The sequence below is a fragment of the Natrix helvetica genome (assembly GCF_964273705.1).
Source record: "Natrix helvetica genome assembly, chromosome: 1".
Classification (NCBI taxonomy): Eukaryota; Metazoa; Chordata; class Lepidosauria; order Squamata; family Natricidae; genus Natrix; species Natrix helvetica.
Window position 1 is genome coordinate 196,403,869 of NC_138548.1, and position 22,557 is coordinate 196,426,425.

General features: G+C 43.7%; 1 protein-coding gene across 1 annotated transcript in view; it reads right to left on the bottom strand.

The window, feature by feature from the left end:
- Nucleotides 1–7,025: 7,025 nt before the first annotated feature.
- SLC6A8 (solute carrier family 6 member 8) overlaps nt 7,026–22,557 on the bottom strand; it is a 35,408-nt gene continuing 19,876 nt past the window's right edge. Inside the window, exons 10-13 of the mRNA XM_081953104.1 lie at nt 18,948–19,050; nt 15,125–15,225; nt 12,293–12,463; nt 7,026–10,531 (exon numbers count right to left, since the gene is read on the bottom strand). Of these exons, the coding sequence (XP_081809230.1) occupies nt 10,394–10,531; nt 12,293–12,463; nt 15,125–15,225; nt 18,948–19,050 (513 nt within the window). The 3' untranslated portion in view covers nt 7,026–10,393. The remainder of the gene's footprint in view (nt 10,532–12,292; nt 12,464–15,124; nt 15,226–18,947; nt 19,051–22,557) is intronic.

A 22,557-nucleotide genomic window follows, 5' to 3' on the forward strand; every position in this document is an offset into this window, starting at 1 on the left:
AAGCTGCTTTAGTCCCACCTGGTATCTTGACAAATGTTTGCCTGAACTTTTGCCCCTTTTCTTTGAATATCATGCTTTCTCAACTAGCAGCAGGGATGCTGCGTCTTTTAACGAAAAAATGATGGGTTCAGCTAATTGGAAATATGCTGCTCATCAAGCAACATAGATGCATTTAAGGATATAATGTGGCAGCTGCTTAGTGGATTTATTTATTTTGTATATTATGTTCCAGGGAATATTTTTTCTATAAATATGGTTTTTTTTAAGGTTGTTGCTACTATTGTTATTATATACTAATGGCTTGGAAATTGTTGGTGGATAGTATGCATTAAAAATATTCAGGTTGATACCTCATAATATACCAAAACATTTAAAATGAATATAACTGAAACAACAAACAAAAACAGATGCCCATAATTGCTTGTACCATTACATTCTTGACCAGTTGAAGCTTCCAGGTGATCTTCAAGGACAGCCCCTGTAGAGTGGATTACAGTTGCTGACTTGTAAAGTAACCAGGACATGAGTGACCAAAAGGCCGCCTGATCCAGAAAAAGTGTGCACCAGAATAAGCTGTGAGAATGGTGTCCTGGCCATGGCTGCCCCTTGTTCATTAAGTAGGAAGAATGAGCCCAGGAAGATCCCCAGACTGTACATCAACACTGAATGGGAAATTCAATCCCATCCAGTGTCAAAGATGGAATATCCCCAGAACCAGGCTGTCCCAAAACTCAAAGCCACTCAATCTTGGTAGGATAGATGGGATTCCTCCTAGCCAGGCCCACATAGCCTCTAGGCACTAGGACAGTTTCACTTGACCGCTAGCTAAAGAAGAACAAAAAATTGGTTGCTATCATGGTGGATTAGCTTTTACATACACTGTTTTTCATACGTACATTCACATTCAATGGCATCTCCTTTCCACCCACCTTTGGAGCAGAGATGTTTCAAGATGGGACCTCTAGAATCGGGCAAATACACTGTTTGCCATTTATGCTGCAGAGTTTCTATTATGTAGAAAATGGACTCTGGTTACTCAAACAAAAATATGAGTCACCCTGGATGGTGTTGAATGGCTCTCAAAACATTAATTGTTCCAAATTTTAAAATGCCTTGTTGTATATTTATGATTAAAACACTAGCTTTTTCATTTTGTGCTTTATATTCTGAATCCCAAGGTATGCCAAAATTAAAAAAAAGAAAGAAACCAAAACTCTCAAAGCTCCATCTAAGCAGAACATCTTCCGTTGCCTCCAAAAATCACACCATATTGAGTGCTGCCTTCAAAATAAAAGTGAAAAATAAGAATCTTGAATCTTTGATAGTTCACAGGAAAGGAAATTGTATCTCCCGTGATGCAAATCTCAAACCAGCAGCTGCCAAAATTATAAGATCAGCATTCACCTATAGTTTGCTAGATGTTGGGAGAAGGCATAGTGGTTGACTGGACGTTGAACAGTCCTGTTTGGGGCTGAGGATACTTTTTTCCCCAGCATCACTGTAGGTTGCATAACTGAATATTTAAAGAAGGTCCCAATTGTATTTCAGGTTTGAAGATTTTACTATTAAAAGGTTGCCATTTCTTGTCTTTCATCCTTTCTTCTGTCTCCCTGAGCCAGCTGTGACAAAATCCCCCAATGCAGCATTTGGCATTTGACAATGGAGCACTATTGCAACTGAACAAAGCAAAGGACAGTGGCAATCATGTAGCTTTGCAGGTTCAAGGAACTGATCTCTTGCTTTTCCTGAGCCTGACTTTTCTTTCAACCTGGCTTTCTTGGATCTGTCAGCTGTAGTTAAGCTGTCAATCTTGGCAAAGGAGAAGAGGCAGGAACAAGGACAAGCCATTGGCAGCTGAAGCTTGCTCTGTTCCAAGCTTGAAATCACCCTCTGGTCCTGCCCTCTCTTTGACTCCCCTGAGCAATGGTTAGAAATTTCCCAAATGGCTTGTAGAATTTACAAGCCATGGCAGTGACACACAACAATGAGACTTTGCTATAAAATACTTTATAGTATTTATATTTTATTCACTTTGCTGCCCACTTTTTTCATACTCTTATAATTGTCATTTTCAATTGTGGTCAAAGGTCAAAGCTATCTTCTAAATCTGGCCAGTTCCATCTTACCCTAGCATTGAGCCACACAGATCATGAGAGGAGGGCATATATATTAAATAATTAACTAATAAACAAACATTTTAGATGTCTACATACATAGCTAGTCATTCCAGGGATGTGGCTTGGTGGAGACTGATGGTTTGTCACTAGCCATGTTTGTCTAGAAAGTTTATCTTCTCTGACATTTGGGGATGTTTTTATCTTCCTTGAGGTTCTGCTAAATTCTGAAGTGAAAACCCAAGGTGGTTTTGTCTGGCTTTGCAAGGCATTGACCTATATATATTTGCTCTAGGGGGATATTATTTGGGCCGCAGCAAAAAATAATAATAATAAATCCACGTACTCAGACGTACTGTGCACATACACATGCGCACATTGTTCTGTTCCTTAGTTCTATTTCCTCTCAAGGAGGGCACCAATCCATAGGGACCTGCTCTGACACTCTGTGCCTTTGTTTGCAGAACAGACTCGGTCATTCAGAACTAGAAGTGACCTGATCTCTGTTTGCTTTTTCTCACTCCATGCTAAGCCCAAAATTCAACTCCACTGACTGAAGTCACCAGCTACTCAGCTTCCTTTTGTGCAAAGCCATCCAATTTTACTAATTTTGCACCAGCTCCCACCAAGCATGCCATTTGGTAAGCCCCTGTACTCCTCTGAAAGTAATGCCAGCATTCACATTTTTATGTAGGAGCAAAAGTGCCAGTCCTGAGGCTTATCTATGTTACCCATGTAATAGGACCACCCAGTTTCTAAAGTAAATGCATCTGATATTATCTATTGGTAACAATAATCATGCTGTGGGATGATCCTCCTATGTTAGTTATTTATATACAGGTAGGTCGCAATTAGTGCAAGTTCAAATAATACTAATATTTGATTTCGTGCAAATTGTAAATTGATTCCAGGTCATGTTTAATGTGACCCCAAATTCAGTTAACATGAGGTTAGCGTGTGTGTGCTATGGAGACTAAAACATGAAGAACAGTTAAAGGATTTAGGTTTGGCTAGTCTAGAGAAAAGAAGACCTAGGGGTGACATGATAGCGGTATTCCAATATTTGAGGGGCTGCCACAAAAAAGAAAATTATTCTCCAAAGGACCAGAGGGCAAGACAAGAAACAATGGTTGGAAACTAATCAAGGAGAGAAGCAACCTAGAACTAAAGAGAAACTTCCTAACAGTGAGAACAATTAAATCAGTGGAACAGCTTGCTTTCAGAAATTGTAGATGCTTCCATCACTGGAGGTTTTTAAGAAGAGACTGGACAGCCACTTGTCTGGAATGGTATAGGGTCTCCTGCTTGAGCAAGGGGCTGGACTAGAAGACCTCCAAAGTCTTCCAGCTTCTATTCCATTCCATTCCATTCTATTCTATTTTCTATTCTATTATTATTTTATTTTATTTCCTATTCCTATTCTAGGTCTACGACGCTTCTAATCTTTGTGTGCGCAAAATGGAGAAAAGAAAGATTCCATCAGAGGAAAATAGAACAAGTTCAAAATAGAAGATACTTATTATTACATTAGAGCAAAAATTTGTGGTTACTGAATGACATGAACGTGGTCATGGCAACACAAGAACAGGAGATGTAGGACTGCCTGAGTCTATGGGAGATTTTTTTTTTGTTTTTGTTTTTATTTTGCTCTCTGTGACTTTGTTAACCATACATTTATATTACTTTTTTAATCCTTACTGCAATATTTAATAAAGAAAATACGTGTTTAAAATTTTTCATTGTCTATTTCTGTTAAGCTGGAACCAATTGCCCTATTTTCCATCGAAATATCACTTCGAATAGCTTTAATTAGAATAATGCAACCCTTTCGCAGGATTCATTAATGGCACTGAGACCTACTTGTATTCCAGAGATGATCCTTTGGGGGCAACGTTTCTTTTCTCATCCTGACAGGTACTTAATTTTTCAGGTTTTCACCTTGCTTTGGGAACAGACAGCAGGACTGTTTTACTGACTTTGCGGAGAAAAGAAGAGCAAGTTCCTGTCAGCTGATCTCTAGCATAGACTACTTCTCCGCCCTGGGCATAAGATCCCCTTCTCTCAGGGGTGAAATCCAACAGGTTCTGACACGTTCTGGGGAACCAGTAGCATAATTTTTTTGAATTGCATCACTGCCTTCTCTCTGCATTAGTATCTGGCTGCATCTCTCAGAGACGGGGGCAGTTAACGTGGGTGTGGCTAAAGGTTGTGCCTCTATCCTCAATTGTGTGTCTTCTGTCCGCTACTTTTAAGAGCCAAAGAAAGAGAGCACCGACCGTCAAGACAATTTCAAGGTGTTGTTAGCAAAAGCTACTTCTGAATAGAAGAAAATTAATGAAACGATGAAAAATACAAAAGTGAGTTCATGACGTATAGCAGGAGCCTTGAAATCTGCAGGTCGGTGGTGAAAACGGTTACTTCTCACGGTAGCCTGATTTCACCATGGAAACCGTGATGCAATTTTAGTTGTATAATATTTGGTGTAAGAGCTGAGATGGTTTTCCAACAGGGGTCCTTCGCAACGGTGAGCAAATGTTTGGAAGTTGTTATTTCTGTGACAATTGTCAATCCACAAACCGAGACAGGAAAACGCAGACCTCCCATGCCTACTACATAGAAAGGTTGTGTGGTTAAAATGTTCACTGCACCTTACGTTAGTCACGTCTCCACTTCTCAATAATATGCGGGTTTCATTTTCAACACTTCCAGGATCCTTCCAGGAAATGTTGTGATGGGTGTGGGTCTGGGCCTGCTCATCTTTACCCATGTTCAATTTCGTAATGGATGAACTATTGCTTTAGAAACATGGTTTTCAATCTTGGTGACTTTTAAGGTATGTGGACTGCAACTCCCAGCATTCCCCAGCCAGCCTGTGTTGCCAAGCTTAGGAGGAAGAGAAGCCAAATTGCCCTTCCTCCTGCCCTTCCCTCAGCCCAGCCACTCTCCATAAACAAAGACACACTCATCTGGGTGGAAGGTCAAGGTGGCTCCTTTTATTGCTATGTTCCATGATAGAGCGAGCATACCCCCCCACACGCATACATACTGTACACAGAAAATAATTACAGACAATATATAACCCGCACTTGATTACAGAGGAATGGGATTTGAAGAAGTTTTGCGATATACCTGGCACTGAGTTAATACTGGCAATTGGGATTAAAGCTGCAATGTTGGAAGACAGGGACACAAGGTGTGCATGTGTGTGTGTGCATGCATGTACCGCCCTGATGTGTGTGTCTGTGATGAATGTAATCTCCCAGAGCATAGTTGGCCTTGAGCAGAGGCTGATGCTTGCCATTTCTCCCTCCATTTGCAAAATGGAAAATAAGAGTATGGCATTTGCAAGGGCTGGGAGTGTTTGAAAGGCAGCAGCTGATGGTCTGGAAATCCTTTGCTTTGGACCAGACTATGGGGCAGGTCTCACACTTTTGCACACGGATGCTGGTGGAAGTGGTCAGAAATCTCCAGGTTACATTTTATTTTACTCCTGGAACTAATATTTCTTGAGTGTCTTTCACCAGAATCCTCTATGCTGTTTCATTTCTTCTATCCACATTTAAGATTCGACAGTAATGGATTCTTGGTTACATTTTCCAGCCCTGGCTGGCAAATTAATACAAGGAAGATGAAAAGGGTGTAAAAATCTGTACCAAGATGGATCTGTGTCAGAACAGCAGGCAGGAATTTCCCAGGCAAAGGCAACAAATAGAAGACTACTGAGATCACTGACTGAGACCTGTAAATTCCTTGTCAATTGTTATTTGAAGAAGGCAACTAAGAGTATCATCTCATCAGGGTTTGTTTTGCTCCGGGACAAAACCTTCATGGCCTTATTTTGGCAAACTGTCAGTAGCCAATGGCCTCTAACAAACCAATTGAAATCTTGTTGGCTTTCAGCTCTCTATCAGTAGCATAACCTAGGACACCATTCTGATTTGTGGCTTGTGTGTTTGGGATGAGGCGTGGGGACTGACTGCCTCAGAGGGTGAGAAGGCCTGGCAGTGCTACGTAGGGAGGCAAACGTGGGGAAGAGATGAGGGAGGAGGAAAGGGCTGGTCAGAGATGTGAGCAACCCAGTGAAAAATCTGAGCCCCACAATCTAGGGCCTCACTGCTAACACAGCTGGATTGAGAGATGATAAATGAAGCAGGAAAAGGTGATGGTGGGAGAAGCCCTGTAATGAAGGTAAAGCTTTCTGGGCAGGCACTGTCCAGGGCAGGCACTGTCTGGGCAGGCACTGTCCAACAGACATGTCATCAAGCAGCATCCATCACTTCCTCTTCCTGCTTCCCGCCCTCCTTTCCTAAAAACTCCTAGTCACTGTGTAGGCAGTAAAGGCGTTAGAAAGGGCAAAGCTTTGTGAACTATGGCACTTGGCAATCTCTGCCATCAAGCTGACACGTCTACAATGGGAATAGAGTCTGCGGGACAGAAATATCCAAGGAAGAAGCTAAGGTGTGGACAGCTGGCCTTGGACACTGATTATTATTATTATTTCTGCAGAGACAACATGGCCTCCTCACCTTGTGGACGTTTCACAGGTTTTCCTATCATTTCTTTCCTGCAGAGCCCCTTCGTTAATTAATATTTTCTTTAGCACAATGTGCCTGCTTGTGGTCATCAATATTTTAAAAATGTTTTTGGTGTGTTTTAAGGGTGAAGGCAAATTCTCGAAAAAAGACGGCAAAGAAGACAGTAGCTCTTGTGTGCAAAAGGATGAAAGAGGGTCTTTGTTACTGAGGAGTAGCAACAAGCAGGAGGAATAGTCCTGCAAAGGTTAACTTCAGGGAGGGATGTGAAGCTGTGGCTGAAAACAACATGCTTTCTAAAGGGGATTTTAGTTTCTGTGTTCTGCATTAATAGGAAATGGAAGAAAAACATCTGAAAGATGGCCTTTCAGTCTTAATACTGAGTCACAAATTTATTTTTGCTTACAAGGTAATGCTGTTCTCAAAATGACACCTATATGGAGATCTTGGTAATAGCACGCTACAGATAAACTGAATAAATCAAAAGAGTCAGTGATCTGTTGGAGGCAGCTGGAAGAAATGTGGGCAAGAACTCCAATGAAAATGCCCATTTTCCCCAAGAGATAAACTGAGGAAGAATTCAGATGGAACAGACATGTCAAATGCATTAGCTGCATACACCCAAAAATGACCAAAGCAGCATAAAAACCTCTACAATGCATTTTTTTTAAAAAAGAAAACAATGTGAAAGAAACACATGCAGCTTGCTTGCAGATTGTCATATTTAACAACTGAACGTGGATGCACTGAACTCTGAACCGAGCATTATGAAAAATAGGTTTGTTTATTAGATATGATGCTGTATTGGCATCTTGCATAGTGTTTCTGACTTGCAAATAAACATAATTAATTTAAAGAGTTCTGCTGAATTTGATCATGCATCCCAAGCATTTTGTTTGTAGTGGCAACCAGCTCTGAAGCCTTCAAGGGATTCACAAATCAAGCAAGAGAATCTCCCCCCCCCCACCATAAGTTTCCACAGCAGCTGATGTTCGAAGGTACACAATAACTGGCTATGGAGGCTCTATTTAGCTTTTCAGGCAGGCAATTTGTCATGCCTGGCTTGGTGATTGACAGTTGTTCTGTGAAGCAGTAGTTAAACACATCAGAAGCCTTAAAACTGACCACACCAGAAAACAGTATTAGGTACAGACAATACAAAGTACATGCAGCAGATGAAATGGATCACATAATTTTTAGTTAATGCAGATCAGTTCAACCCTCCCTGCCAGATCTTGTTCGTTTCCCCCAAATCGCTGCTTATTGGTTACATGATCATCCTACATACTAATCCTAAAATTTCAAAAACATCCAATTCCCTATTTCATGAGGTTGGATTGTTATTTTAAACAAATATAGACAAAATATGTATAACTTTTGTCACAAAATAAAATTCTGTAATTTCTTTCTTATTCCCTCTTTTTTGTACAATCTGCAGAAATGTAAGAAAATTAAATATTTCTATTTCTTGTATAAGTGCTTCTTTTTAAAAATAGACAAATATGAAGCTCTCTACGACAGTTAAGGATCAGTTTCTCTTGGATATTTAGATATGCGGATAATTGTATATTTACAGAACACACTTTTTCTTTCTTAGAAAATGTGCAAATAAAAAAACTAGGGAAGATTTACTGGGAGTTGCATAAAAGCATTATAGCAGCCTTCCTGAATTTGGTGCTTTCAACAAAGAGGCCATTCCCAGCCAGCACAATTATTAATTGTACTGGCTAAGAAACCTGGGTGATGTCCATCACATCTGTCAAAGGGCACCAGATTGGCAAAGAATGGCATAAAGCAATGTTTTCAAACTTGGCCATCTTAAGAGGTGTGGACTTCAACTCCCAGAATTCCAGAGTCAGCATGGGTCACAGTCACCTCCTAAAATGGCCAAATTTGAAAAACACTGGCATAGGGGGCACCAGTGATTTGATGCCAAATAAAGGTGGGGGATCCGTGGCCTTTCAAAGGTTCTTAGACTTCAAATTCCATCGTTTTCACAATGCAGGGCCAAGGATGACGGGAACTGTAGTCTAATAACACCTGCATATCCAACGGCTGTTCTGCTCTTGACATGGAAGCAGAATTTGGCAAGATTTATTCAAGCAGATTGGGGGTTGGATTCCAATTCTGGCTACAAATCCTACAGAACCCCTGGACTCTTTTCCTAATACTTCTACGGAGAATTGTCATGCGCCTTCTCTCCCCAATGCCCCCAACCCAGAAGGGTTAATTCCTGCAAATCCCAGGTGCCAGGCAGAAAACACTGCTACACCATTTCACAAAGTAGGTTTTCATGCTTTTGGAAGCCAGGGGTTGAGGAGGCAACACAATGGCAACACAGGAGGCACTTGAAACATTGTGTTGTCCATCTCAGTGGGGAGGGGGAGAGAGGACCTGTAAAATGCAAGCCATTTCAAGAAAGGGCTATGTTTTCTACAGGAGCAGGGCCTGGGTTAGAGTACATGATTCTCCCCCTCCCCCTCCCCCCATTCTCATTTGGGGCAAATTTGTAATACTATGAAACTCGTTAATACTGTGAAACTCATTATGTGGTCTTATTACAGAGGGTTCCCATGATTCAAGTAATTTGGTTGGTTTGACATCTAGTTTGGCAAGAGGTGGGAGGCGGGGGTAGAATGCTTACCGGTTTGGACCGGTTCGTCTGGACCGGTTCGTCTGGACCGGTAGTAAAAAATGCTACCAGTTCGCCTGAACCGTTAGTTCCGAAGATCAGCTGTGTGGCACAGCTGATCGTTGGAAATACTGGTTTGTCCGAACAGGTAGCATTTTTTTTACTACTGGTTCGGCCGAATGGCGCACATGCCAGCAAAGCGAACTGATAGCAGACTTCAGAGCATTTCACCCCAGTGGGAGGGTTGGGGAGAGAAAGGCTTTTAGTGCCCATTATTGATAAAGACAGGCCAAGAGGGTTGCCATGTTGGCATGAGGGGAGTGTCATCCTCCTCGATACGGAGAGAGGGCACGAAAAAAATGAGAGATGCTGCTTTATTGTAGGAGGGATAAAACTGATAATAAGGTCCCCAATGCTAATTGCAATTGCTCTTTATGTCTCCCTGCTGTCTGTAGTAGTAGGCACCCAGGGGCCTGGGTTCTCAGCAGCTCCCTTTTGAAGCCTTCCTGCTTCTGCTAAGTGCCAGACTCTGCTTCCTTGACAAAACCAGAGACGGGGGCCAGATATAAAGCCCTCTCTAACCTGATCAACTCCCTCCCCCCACCTTAAGCAAGGAATAAAAGTGCAGTGCTCTGGATCCCAAAGCAGTCATCCACTGAATGGGAAGGAATCTGTGTTCCATGCATTTGGCTAAAGATATATATATATATATGGTTGTGTGTGTGTATGTGTATATATATATATATATATATTTATAATGTATATAGAAATTTAAAATATTTCATCTTTTAAAAAATAACTTCTTTGTTTTAAAAAAATGTAAATCTAAGGCTCTCTTCCCCTCCCCCCCTTCCCTCCCCCCCCCACCCCTATGGCCTTTAGTATGCCACCTTCTGATCAAAGATCGGAGGGAACTAATTAATCCACCTCTCAGCCGTTCTGGTGCTTGAGAGGAAAAGGTGGAGATGGATAAAGAATCCCTAATACCTCTTCCCCACAGGTAGGCAGCACTCCCCCCAACTTCAAAGATGGAATCCTTTCCCCGCCTCCTCCATTGGCAGACCAGGGCAGAGTGGCATGGAGACAGGGCCTCTCTTGCAGCGGGGAAGCGTTGGTCACATGACGCTCTCCAAGATGACCACTTTGGCACCCCCGTCCAGGACAGGGGAGAGGGTGGTCAGAGCATCTGTTTCGGTCACCTTGTACTCTAGATGATGCAAAGCCCAGACTGGCTGGGTGAGATGGCGCCAGCGCTACGAAGAAGCAGAGGAAGAGAGGTGGGGATCAGACCAAACTCCAGAAACATTGTTTTCCCTCCGGTTGTGTTTTGTTTTCACCTCCTCCCAGCCTCCCACATAGAGACACATCTAATCCGTGTGATTCATTCATATCGACCCCACATTCTCTCTCTCTCCTTCTCTCTTTTTCAAACATAAAGGTGGAATAAAATACAAGATCAAAGGTAAAGGTTCCCCTCGCAGATATGTGCTAGTCGTTTCTGACTCTAGGGGGCAGTGCTCATCTCCGTTTCAAAGCCGAAGAGCCAGCGCTGTCCGAAGACGTCTCCATGGTCATGTGGCCGGCATGACTAAATGCTGAAGGCGCACGGAACGCTGTTACCTTCCCACCAAAGTCGCTATTTTTCTACTTGCATTTTTACATGCTTTCGAACTGCTAAGTTGGCAGAAGCTGGTACAAGTAACGGGAGCTCACTCCATTACGTGGCGCTAGGGATTTGAACCGCCAAACTGCCAACCTTTCTGATTGACAAGCTGAGCGTCTTAGCCACTGAGCCACCTTTTTCAAACATACTGAAGGATTAATACTTTCAGCTATATTGTTGATATCTTTTTATGTTTCATGCCATCCCCCATGTAGTAGCCCATTATTTTTTTTTTAAATGCACCATTGATAAATTTCAGGCAAGGCAATCCTACTCATCTTCTCAGAACCTGTGATGGATCCAAATCCCTGCCAAGATCACATGGTCGGGAGGGAAAGGACAACACCCAGCCTGTTGTAGGGGGTCACACAAGGTTCCCTCCTTTCTACCCATAGAGAGAAGTGAGAGGAAAAGCATTCTTGTCAACTAAGAGATTTTCCACCCCGTCAAGAATGGGATGGATGACAACATTGGACTCTTTCTCCAGATCACTTCCTCCCTTTTCCTCAGTCCTGGGACAAGCAATTTCCTGGGGGAAAGGGAAAGGGTAGCCAATATTTCAGCAGGGCAGAAATGTCCCCCTACACACACACACACTCCATCCACAGAACAAGTTTAGGTAGTCCTTAACTTACAACCATTCATTTAGTGACAAAAGTTAAAACGACATTGAAAAAAAGTTACTTAGGTTTTCAGTTATGACCGTTGCGGCATCCCCATGGTCATTTGATCAAAATTCATGCGTTTAGCAACTGTCATGTATTTATGACGGCTGTGCTGTCCTTACGGTCACGTGATCATCATTTGCAACATTCCCAGTCAGCTTCCAACAAGCCAAGGCAAGTCAATGGGGGAAACCAGATTTTCTTAATGACTTAATTAATTGTGGTTGTAAGCTGAGGGTTAACTGTAAAAGATGGCCAGGAAGGCTCTCACACCCAGAAACAGGGCACCAGCAACCTAACCAACAGAGTGTCAGGGCATGAGGATCTCTGGCCAAAGGAGAGAAGAGATGGGTTGCTCCCTAGCTTCCTTGGGCAAATGCTAGCATAGGCATTGCAATGTATGCCACATTCTCAGCTCTGGCAGGTGGGAATGCCAAGGCTTAGGGTCCTAGGTGCGGTTGCAGCGCATGCCTACAATCTTGACGTTCCTAATGCTCCTATCCATGTTTGGTGCAGATGACGGCCAGAGGGTGACAGTAGCAAAATCTGCTTCCTGCTATTGTTTCCTGGAAGACCCTTTGAGCTGGAAAGGGTCTCCCACAGCCATGCATAGAGGTTTCAGCCCCAGCCCCTGCAACCCACCCTTCTGTTCTTGTAATGTGGGAGAGAGAGAGAGAGAGACTCACCTCAGCCAGTGTTCCCTTGGCACGGATGAATTTGTAGAGAGCAAAAAGAGGGACACACAACATGGAAGATAGTGCAAAGCCCCAGCCAATGGCTTCTCCCCACCAGGGGTAAACGTAGGAGTTGTTGTAGATCAATGGCTTGTAGTAGGCAATGTTGAAAAAAAAAATACCCTGCAAATGAATTATCAATGGGTTAAAATAGGCCAGTTCTTCCTCTTCCCAGCTTGCAGCCCTACAGCAGTTGATACCCTTCTAGTGCGTCCCAGATATGACAAAATTACTTATGCTTGCTTAACCTCTTTTTTTTTTTTTTGCTTCCTTTAAAGAGACAGAACCTCTCTCTTTGGTCCTTTCTTTGGACATCTTAAGCATTCTCAGAGAAACAATCTTTCTACAGCTGTCTTTCCCCAAGTGAGCTGCCCTCTGAGTGAGCTGAACTCCAATCCCCAGAACTCCTAGTAAGCCTGTCAATAGTCACACTGTTTGACTTCTTTATTTTGCAGGCAATGCTGCCTTGCCATCATCACAGCTATCTCTACCTCGGCAGCTGCTTCTGACAGCAGCAGCGTCTTTTGGAAACGAGGGAGGAACAGGATGCCGGCAGACGCTCCATGGAGAGGGTAGCAGTTTATGTGTGCTGGCGTTTTGAATGAAAGTTGCACCTGGGATCTGTAGGCCCATGTTGATACTTTGGGGAAAGCAATCGGCCTTATGCCTGATTTGCAGCTCTGCAGACTGTGTAGGCCAGGGGTGTCCAAACTTGGGAACTTTAAGACTTGTGGACTTCAACTCCCAGAATTCCCCAGCCAGCATGGCTGGCTGGGGAATTCTGGGAGTTGAAGTCCACAAGTCTTAAAGTTCCCAAGTTTGGACACCCCTGGTGTAGGCACTCGGCTGGGATGCCAATGCTGCCATTCCTTCTGATTGGTTCTTCAAAAGCAAGCTTTCACATCGGAGAGAAGTGGAAACCTTAGTCAAAGTAGCCTAGGGGCACCATATACCACTGAGCTGGCACAGCTGGTTTGATTACTTTTTTTTTTTTTAAAAAAAAGAAAAATCAAAGGAAGGGAAAGAGCTTTAAAGGGGCATGAGGGTGGTCATTAAAGAAAGGCCCATGTAAAGGAATTTAGAGTGATCTTCGGAAAGATACCAGAGAGCCATTAAAGGGGAAAGGAAGGAATGAGTAATTAAAGGGGGTGAGGTGGGGGTTTGGAGAAGAGATTACACAATCCTGGGACAGATGACTGGGCCCAACCCCGAGGACTTTCAGAAAGGCGTAAAGTAGTATAAAAGAAATGGCTCTTTCCCTAGGATCTGGGGTCAGATGAGTGGATTGCCACTTGTTGAAAAGTGGTATATTTTAGTCTTGATTTCTTTGTTTATTTACCTATTTATATAGGTGGCCATCTCACCAAAAGTAATTTTGGGCCGTGCATAACCATAGTCCTGATGCAGTGGTGGGTTGCTAGCTAGCTTACTACCAGTTTGCTTCTGCTAGCACGGAGAAGCGTCTGGGTGGGGGTGGGGGGGGGGGGCAGAGCCTCCTGCCACCACCACTACTGGTTTGGCCAAATCGGGCCAAACCAGGAGCAACCCACCTCTGTCCTGATCACCATTTAATGGTCTTAGTTTATTTCAGGAGTATGTGTTATTTTCCTTCTGTATTTTTCATGCTTTTGGATGCCGCCCAGGGTCTTGACTTGGATGGCCTTTTGCAAGTCCTAAATAAATAAATAATTGGAAGCATGGGGGGTGGGGGGTGTCAGGGGAAGATTTCACCCTGAACTAAATGAGGTCTTAGATCGCGGCGTTTCCAAACAGCATTATCTTTAAGGTGCGAAAAAAGAAATAAAATCCCGGAAAACATATTCTAATTAAAAACAAGCTTTAATACAAAAATAAGAAATAAAGAAATAAAACAAATCTATCTAATTGTTACATTTTGGCAGAAAACAGTTTGTCTACCAGCTTCCTGGCAGACGGACAAAGATCAAAAGGGAAGAGAAGTCTCTGGAATGTGTGATGAGCAGGCGCAGTACATCATTGTCAGATAAGACTTATGACCTGCGCAGTAACTCTTTCAGTTCAGCTATTCAGTTCAAGCTAGCAAACAATTTAACGCAGTGACAGGGGGGAATTATAAGTAACTCTGCCTTGATTTTGTTTAATATATGACGGGACAGAGAGAAACTTAAAACAGACTTGTGAGATTCTCTTATTCCACCTCACTACAATAATGATAACCAATCCCTGCCCGTGCCAATTTCTCAACTTGATCTACCTTGGAAGGCTCATAGGCAGCCCCCGATCCTAAGATGAAAAGGCGTCGACTATGATTCTAGTTCTTTTTTGCTGGTCCTTTCTGGTTATTTCCCCACTGCCACCACCCCAGTCCAGTTGACCCAGAGACCGAGCAGATTTTCCCCTAATGAATTTCTGCCTGTTACATACCTGGATGGAATTAGGAGCATGAACAGTTTTCCTTTTTTCTTTTTTTCTGGGCTTGTGGAGAAAACTAGCTTTGAGAGACAATTTGGTCCAATGATTAAGGTGCCAGGCTAGAAACCGTGAGTCCTCATCCCACCTTAGGCATGAAAGCCGGCTGGATGATTTGGGCCCATTCACTCACTCATCCCAGGATGTCAGGTTTGGGCAGAACATTGGTCGGTCAATCCCTGTTGCAATCATTGGATCAACGCTTATTTGATCCAAAAAAGCAGGTCTTGTACTGGTGAGAAAACTCTAGGAACTAAACAATAATGTACCAAAATCTAGCTTTTCCACCCACTTACCCCCCACCAAGAATCCTCAAGAGCGCCACCTTCCCCTTACCAGGCAGATGAGAGGAGTTATGACCATCCAGCACCACTTCATCCAAGGAAAGGGCCGGTACCCAATCATGCAGGCAATGTCATCCATGAAACGGTCAGCCCCTGCAAGGAGATGGGAAGCAGGGAAAGAGTGAGAGGCTTCTGAGAAGGTAAGAGGAGCTTTGCTCGGCCAGACCAGAAAGGGATATCAGAAAGGCTGCTTCAGACATTAGTGGGCCTACTTCAAACATGAGTGCCTTGGATCTTGCATGACCACAGAACTTCCTGGGTGTTTAATAAATACAACCTTGTCCTGCTTGTCCTATGAATACAACCTTGTCCTGCTTGTCCTATGAATACAACCTTGTCCTGCTTGTCCTATGAATACAACCTTGTCCTGCTTGTCCTATGTGCAAAACCACTCTTAGGAATAATTTCAGAAGTGAGGTACTAGAATCCCTGTGAGACAAGACTGAAAGTGTCCTTAGCGTCTTCAGGTGAAGCTTCCCGCATACCTCTGCCTCACCTCAGCAGCCCACCCTCTCTGCTCCTCCTCGCCTAGTGACTGCAGATTAAATGGGGATCTTTCAAAGACACAGCGGTGTCTCAGCAGCCCAGAAAGGAAGCGAAAAACAGAGGTGCCCTTGATTGAGGATTGCGCGTAGAGAATGTCTAATGTCCAACCTTTCACCACATTAGTTACGTACACAAGTTCACACCTCTTTTTTACCCCTGACAAATTAAACTGTAATAACACCTTCTGTTGGCTTTGAGCACCACAGTGAGAGAGGGAACGTGGCTAGTGGTTTTTTTTTTTTAATGCTGCTATGTTCTCAATTATTAGGGCAGAGGCTGCGCTGGCTGGAGAATTCTGGGAGTTGAAGTCCACAAGTCTTAAAGTTGCCAAGTTTGAAGGCCTCTGTATTAGGTTAAAAAATGGTGTAATGGGAAGATCGTTTGCCTCTTCCAAGTTCCAATATCTGCTATGCGTGGAATCTAAACTGCATTACTATCGTCAGCTCCAAGCTGGAAAGTGACAGGGACGTGCGGTCAGGGGAGGCAGGGGAGGCAGAGCCTCACCCCTCTCATCATGAAAATTAAAAAAAAGGGGGAAAGGGAAAAGGGAAAAGGCGCTGAGGAGCCTTCTGCACACGTGGTCGGGAATGGGAGCGCTCCGTGGTCCGCTTCATGTTGACTCAGGAGTCAGGAAGGAGGAGAATGGGACCACGTGTGCAGGAGGCTCCTCTAGCCTCAGCCTCCCTCCTGCGCACGTCCCATTCCCCGCCTTCCTAAGTCAACATGAAGGGGACCGCGGAGCACGCTCCGCGGTCCCCTTCATGTTGACTTAGGAAGGCGGGGAATGGGACGTGCGCAGGAGGGAGGCTGATGTGGTCCCATTCCCCTCCTTCCTGAGTCAACATGAAGGGGACCGCGGCTCACGCTGATGATGTCACCAGCCTCACCAGCCTTAAACCTCACCACACGTCACTGGAAAGTGATAATTAAAAATGAGGTGTATGTGTCATGCTGAGTAGGGTTTGCCTTCCCGCTGGAGCAAGTACTGACAGGGTGAAGGGGGGGCGGCTACCCCTTAATTACTCTTTGGCCATGCGAGGGAGGGTGAATGCGACAGGGATCTCAGATGCTATGCTAAGCCATGCTTGATTGCTGTTTGGAGGGGAGATCTGAGCCTCAGAAAAAGGCAACAGCATCTTGCTTCTCTAACGTTGCAAGAAAATTCTAGGGATGTATCCCCAAAAGTCATGAAAAGGAGTCTTAAGGAGTCTGAGCAACTGACCACATGGGAAATTTGTTGCTAGACTTTCCTATCTAAAAATGTGCATGGATGAATGGTGGTAAATACAATTCCCTGTTTTTCTTAAGGGTAGAATAATCTGGCAGGATTACTTTTCCGCATGAGTTTCTCTCCAATAAAGGAGAATATTTGTAGCTGAGGGTGGAAATGGGGCGGGGGGGGGGGGGGTGTCCTTGGTACTCTCTGGGCATCTCAAGAAAACAACCAAACTCAGAAAGATTTTTTTTCCTCCAAATGTGGAGAAATTTCCCAATTCCTCCATGCATCACTTGAGAGTTTAAAATGACAAATCCAGGACTGTTTTGTCACAGCACATGCCCTTAAAATAATCCATGCTTAATGACTTTGTCCCTCAGGCCTGCTGATGAAATGCATTGCTCAGTTACACAATGTGTAGTTCCAGATTGCTATGAGGTTTAAAGAGCATTGGAGTCTCTTCAGCAGGCAGAGTAGACAAACGGAGGCACTGGTAATGAGAATGGGCATTTGGGTCGACACAGTTATTTTATATACACCCCAGAAGCCAAATGAGCCAGAGCAGCTTTCAAGGCCACAAGAGGAAGTGCCTCAAGAGAGATAGAACTTGGACTAAGGGGTTTCCAAATTGGCTCCAGTGCTCATAAACCAGATGGGTCCCATGATCCCATAGCCCAGTGCTCATAACCATCAAGGACAAGAGAAATTGTAATCAACCTTTAAAAAGACATTATAGAGTATTACGTGTGTGTCTGTGTCTGTGTGTACTCACACACACCTGAATCTACTGGTTTATCTGCTGAGAAGGTGTGCCATTGCCTGCAGCCCAGTCAAGGCAGTACATGCAGGACCAAGCTGGAAACCTTTCAGCCCCTGTGAAGAGCAGCTCTGATTGCCTTGCTCTTTGCCCTTTCCATAGAAATCAAGGCAGGTACAAGAGAGGCTCTTATCATTTATCTCTTTATTATTCACATTCCACTCATACTTACATTAAGGAAAGTCTAGGGCTGCCAACAAAGCGATTCGGGCTGTTAGCAAGGTGAGTGCCCTGGAGACTTGCTAGGGCCTGGCAAGGAGCCCGGATCCTATTCATCTCTGCCCTACTATTGGGTGATGTAAAGAGTGATTGGCAAGTAAGATAATACCAGCAGCAGCCCAATTAGTCTTGCAAGTAAAACAACACACTGAGTTGGAAGGGAGAAAAAAAAATTGGTCCCTGGGATGCCAATTTTCAATGCAAGGAAGCAGGTCTCAGTGGGCGGAAGCCCTCTGACTTTGATCATTTTATTTGAAACTTGTAAAGGACAATGAAATATGTGTGGTTTAGATTTCCAAATGTGTGATTTAGATCTCCAAAACTTACCTTTGCCTGTCACCCAGGTCCTAAATTCACTCTATCCACTCCTTTCATGGGGAGGATAGGGAAGAGAGCTCAGTCCATACACCCCCACCCCCATTTCTTTTAACTGTCATCTTAGCCTACTTTAAATGTGAAAAGGGCAAGCCAGTGTGATGTGGGAAAGCCATAAGGTGCAATCTCAGAGCAAGAGGGCTGCTTTTAAGTCTCCGTGGTGTGTCCCTCTTTCATGCTACCGATTAATCACTAAGCGACTTCTGAGCTGCTCGGATTAACTAGATGTGTTGTGCTTCTTGGCTACGAGCCCAATACATCTAGATCAGAACAGAGTCTTAAAAACTTTTAGCAAGGCATAACCCAAGCACCTTTCCTGTTAAAAGCTAAACACGGGACTGCCTGTTTTACACTGTTGCCTGTCTGCAAGCACATGTGCATAGGCAAGTCCGTTACTAAATGTTATATAGTAAATGATTCACTCTCAGAAGGAGGTTAAATGTCACCTTGATTCCATTTGTGCTTTTGAGAATGAGAAATGATTCCCCCCCCCCCCACTCTTATCCAGAGTACTACCGATTTGTGCCAGGCCGCTGACATGCTGGTTGATCTGTATCTATTGTCAACATTTGGGGCAAAACACCTCTTGTTTTGCCAGCTTTTTTCAGGTGATTCTCTAATCATCATGCAACTCTCTCTTACCATAAACCCAGGCGATGACCACGCACTCCCAGAAGGCCTGCCACAGTAGTGTTGTGCCACTCGCTGAATAGTAATCGAAGAGCTGGAAGACATACATGCCCCCCTAGGAGAGGGGCTGGCTGTGAGACAGCAGGATGCAACAGGGCACTTTCAAAATAGCCTCCCTTGCCCGGCTCCAGGCTCCTTCTCTTTCCTACTCGGGACACCTCCACAAAATTAGTTCTTCTAACTCAGGTTGGTCTTATCACAAAACAGTTGCTAAGCACAGCACCTCCCCCACCCGCCCACAAGAGACAGTAGGAGCAACATTCCTTCCTTAAACCTACTTTATTGAACCCACTTCTGCTGCTTGAAAAAAAAAGAGAAGGAAGGGAAGATGGGAGGTTCCTTGCCACAAAGAGAAGAGTTGACAGAGCCTCTTCCCACACTCTTCACTGGAATGGAAGGCCAGGAATATGTGGCAACTCCTAACCATGCTCTTTTCCCTCACTGAGCAGGTTATGGAAGGCAGTGGCTAAAATGTTTGGGAGCTTTACTTCCTGAGTAGGTGGCAGCACCTGGCTAACTTTCTCTGGATGGGAAGCTATGCAGAGCCAGGCTCAGTGAAGTTCTCGTCAGTAATGTAGTTGTACATTTTACAAAGTTGTAAAATGATTTGATCACTTAGACCTTCCCTGAGGTCAGCGATGGGAGACCCAGGGTTGTAAAAACAAAATGCAGAAGAACAGAAACCGCTTTTGATAACTGAGTTTAAATATGCTTGGGATAATGTCCATCGTCCGAACAAAAGTTAAAAATTAAAATAATACACGAATTAAAAAGAGAAAAACAAAACCCCCAAATACTCAAAAGTCAGACTCAATGGACTATAAGGCCTTTTCCCGACTTTCTGCTTTTCCTATAATGTGGTTGTATCTACCGAGGCACCAAGAGCCAAGAATAAAGGAGCGCTCCACTTTCATTCTGCTATCTTCCCAGGAAGCAGTAAGAAGATTGGAAGAAAAAGGATGAGCCGTTCTAAAGGTTGGGACAGCAGGGAAAGGAAAGTTGAGCAAAGCTACTGAGCTTAGCACCGAAGAATGCCTCAAACATCTTGGCAGCGTTACCATAAAATGGAAGAGTAACAAATTTTCATCAAACATCAATCAACATACACCTTATCTGTAAACCAACCCAGACCGTGAGAATTCCTAGCAAATAACTGTGGATGAGTAACCCAAAAATGTCTGACGGTTCCTGAGAATGCCAGGAGTAGAAAGAAAAGGAGATCTAACTGGAATATATGCAAATATGCTTTCTCAATCTGCTGGGCAAAATGGAGAGGTTCTATGGAGAAAGTTAGGCCACATCAGGAGTATTTCAAGGCTTCTAATCCAAATCCTTCTTACTCCCCGGACACACATTCAAAACAGCAGAAAGAGGCTTGTCCCAATACAGATGGAGCTTCAAAAAAGAATGGCACAAAAAAAAAAGGAGAAATCATCTACCACAAATATCCACACCCTTCTTTGCCAACGGGCACCTGAAAGTCTTAAGGAATGGCTCTTCCCAATCATTGTAATGTGAGTATTCTGCCCGAAGCAGAAGGGGAAAGAGAGATGGGAGTTTCTGTCTATGGGTAGTGGTATCTAAACCTGGGAATTAGCCATAGGAGGAACGTTCAACTGGAAGTTCCAGTAAGTTAAACAGTCTCCCCCAAATGCGGTACAGCAGGTGCATGGTTGCTGTTATTAAAAACAGCCCTTTCTGTTTGAGATTCCACATAGCAGAAGCACTATAAGAGACGAGCTGCTCCTCCCCCAGATTACAACCAGAGATAACATTTCACAGCATGTTCTCGGTCAGTTCCCTGAAGGGAAGGCAGGTATTCTCCAGCCAGGGAAGAGCAGGAGCTTGCTTCAGATTGTCTCTCTGTGTCCCCTTCTCTCCTCACTCAACCAATCAGGGATTGGTTCAGGCACTTTCTAGGCCATGGCAAAGCTTCAGGGATTCCCTTACACCTGTCAGCTGCCGCAAAGCAGGCTGCTACATCTGGGAATCCCAACGAGTCTTTTTCCCCCCTTCTTCAGGATGATGTCACGGCTCAAATACTGGCAGAGAGGGAAGAGTTTCACTAAGGGCAGAGATCTCCCTGCCCTAGAAGCACAACAGTTGTGGCATTCGCCCTGATGAATGAACTTTTCAAGGCACACTTCGGCCCCAGTCATGAGCTCTGATTACAGCTAAAGTCCTCTGGTAAATGAATTTCTGGTTGGAAATCACCCAGGATAGGCACTCAGAAGGGGCCCTGACCCAATCAACCTCTTTCCCACAAGGGACCCAACTGCATCTGCCTCAAGCTGTAAGTTCCCTATCAGCCTTAAATCACTGCTTCTTGCTGGTTGGTTTAATGAATACCTGTTCTGCCATTAAAAGATCACGTAGCATATTCTTTGCATGCTAACCATTCACACACACCCCAATCAAATCATAAGGAAGCAAGAAGGGAAGGAGAATTATGACATGTGCCTGAGGCCAATCAATGCTGTTTATAGAACCTGCCCCTACATCCACTGAAGAGTTTATTCTGAGCTTGGCACTGAAAGGAGACAATAGGTGCAGCAGTCATGGCTCTGTAGATGCTTTAGCAGAGGACACCTGGGTTAATGTAAACTCAGTGGCCAGGACATAAAGGGGACACATTATAAGGAAGTCCTTAGTGAAAAGATGAGGAGCTGCTAAATGGCATAAAGCTCCAGAATGGGAATCTACAAAAGGGAAATTGTAGCATTTTATTTAAAACAGTAATGGGAAATCTAAGGCCTCCAAATATTGCTGCCAGCAGCCTGCTCTGCTAATGAAGTTGAAACCCCACTCCTGATCTAAGATGCTTCAACAGGTATCGTGCCAAATAGAACCGGAAATATGGTTCTATGTACTATATAAATGGGAGCTCCCTGAATACAAAAAGGCAAAAAGTGTCAAAAAGAAGAGTTTAATCTAAAGCCAGAGAAAAGTATATAACTACCCTAACTGCAACTTGAAGCAATAGAGGTCATCCTCATTGAGTGACCACAATTGTTTAGGAACTGGTAATTTCGCTGTTAAGCAAAGCAGTCACTTGGTAAAACTGCACCTGTGCATACGATCTTCCTCCAGCTTTCCTTTGCTTTAAGACCTGTGAAGGTCATATATAAGATGATTGATTGTAAAGTTATTTTTTCTATCACTGTCATAACTGCAGATGATTACTAAACAAGACAGTCATTAAATGAGGACGACCTATAAGTAACCAGCAAATCTTTTCAAATAAGTTTCCATTAGCAAATACACCTCTTACAAATGCTTTGTTTTCATCTATCTGTAGTTTGGCTTGTGCATTGTGTGCATACCATATATAAATAGTTACATATTATGTAACTATAATCGGGTGTACTTGCCAATTTCTGCAGTGTAAGCAACAGTGAATAATTGACAATTACCCCTGCTACCAGGATTAAAGGAAAGGCCTTTAGGATCATCACAGAGTTCATTTCATAGAAAACCTTTCTCTCTTTTCCCCGAAATTAATAATGAAATCCTATATGTTTACTCAGAGAAGTCTGGGTGTTCTCATTCTAGCAGATAAATG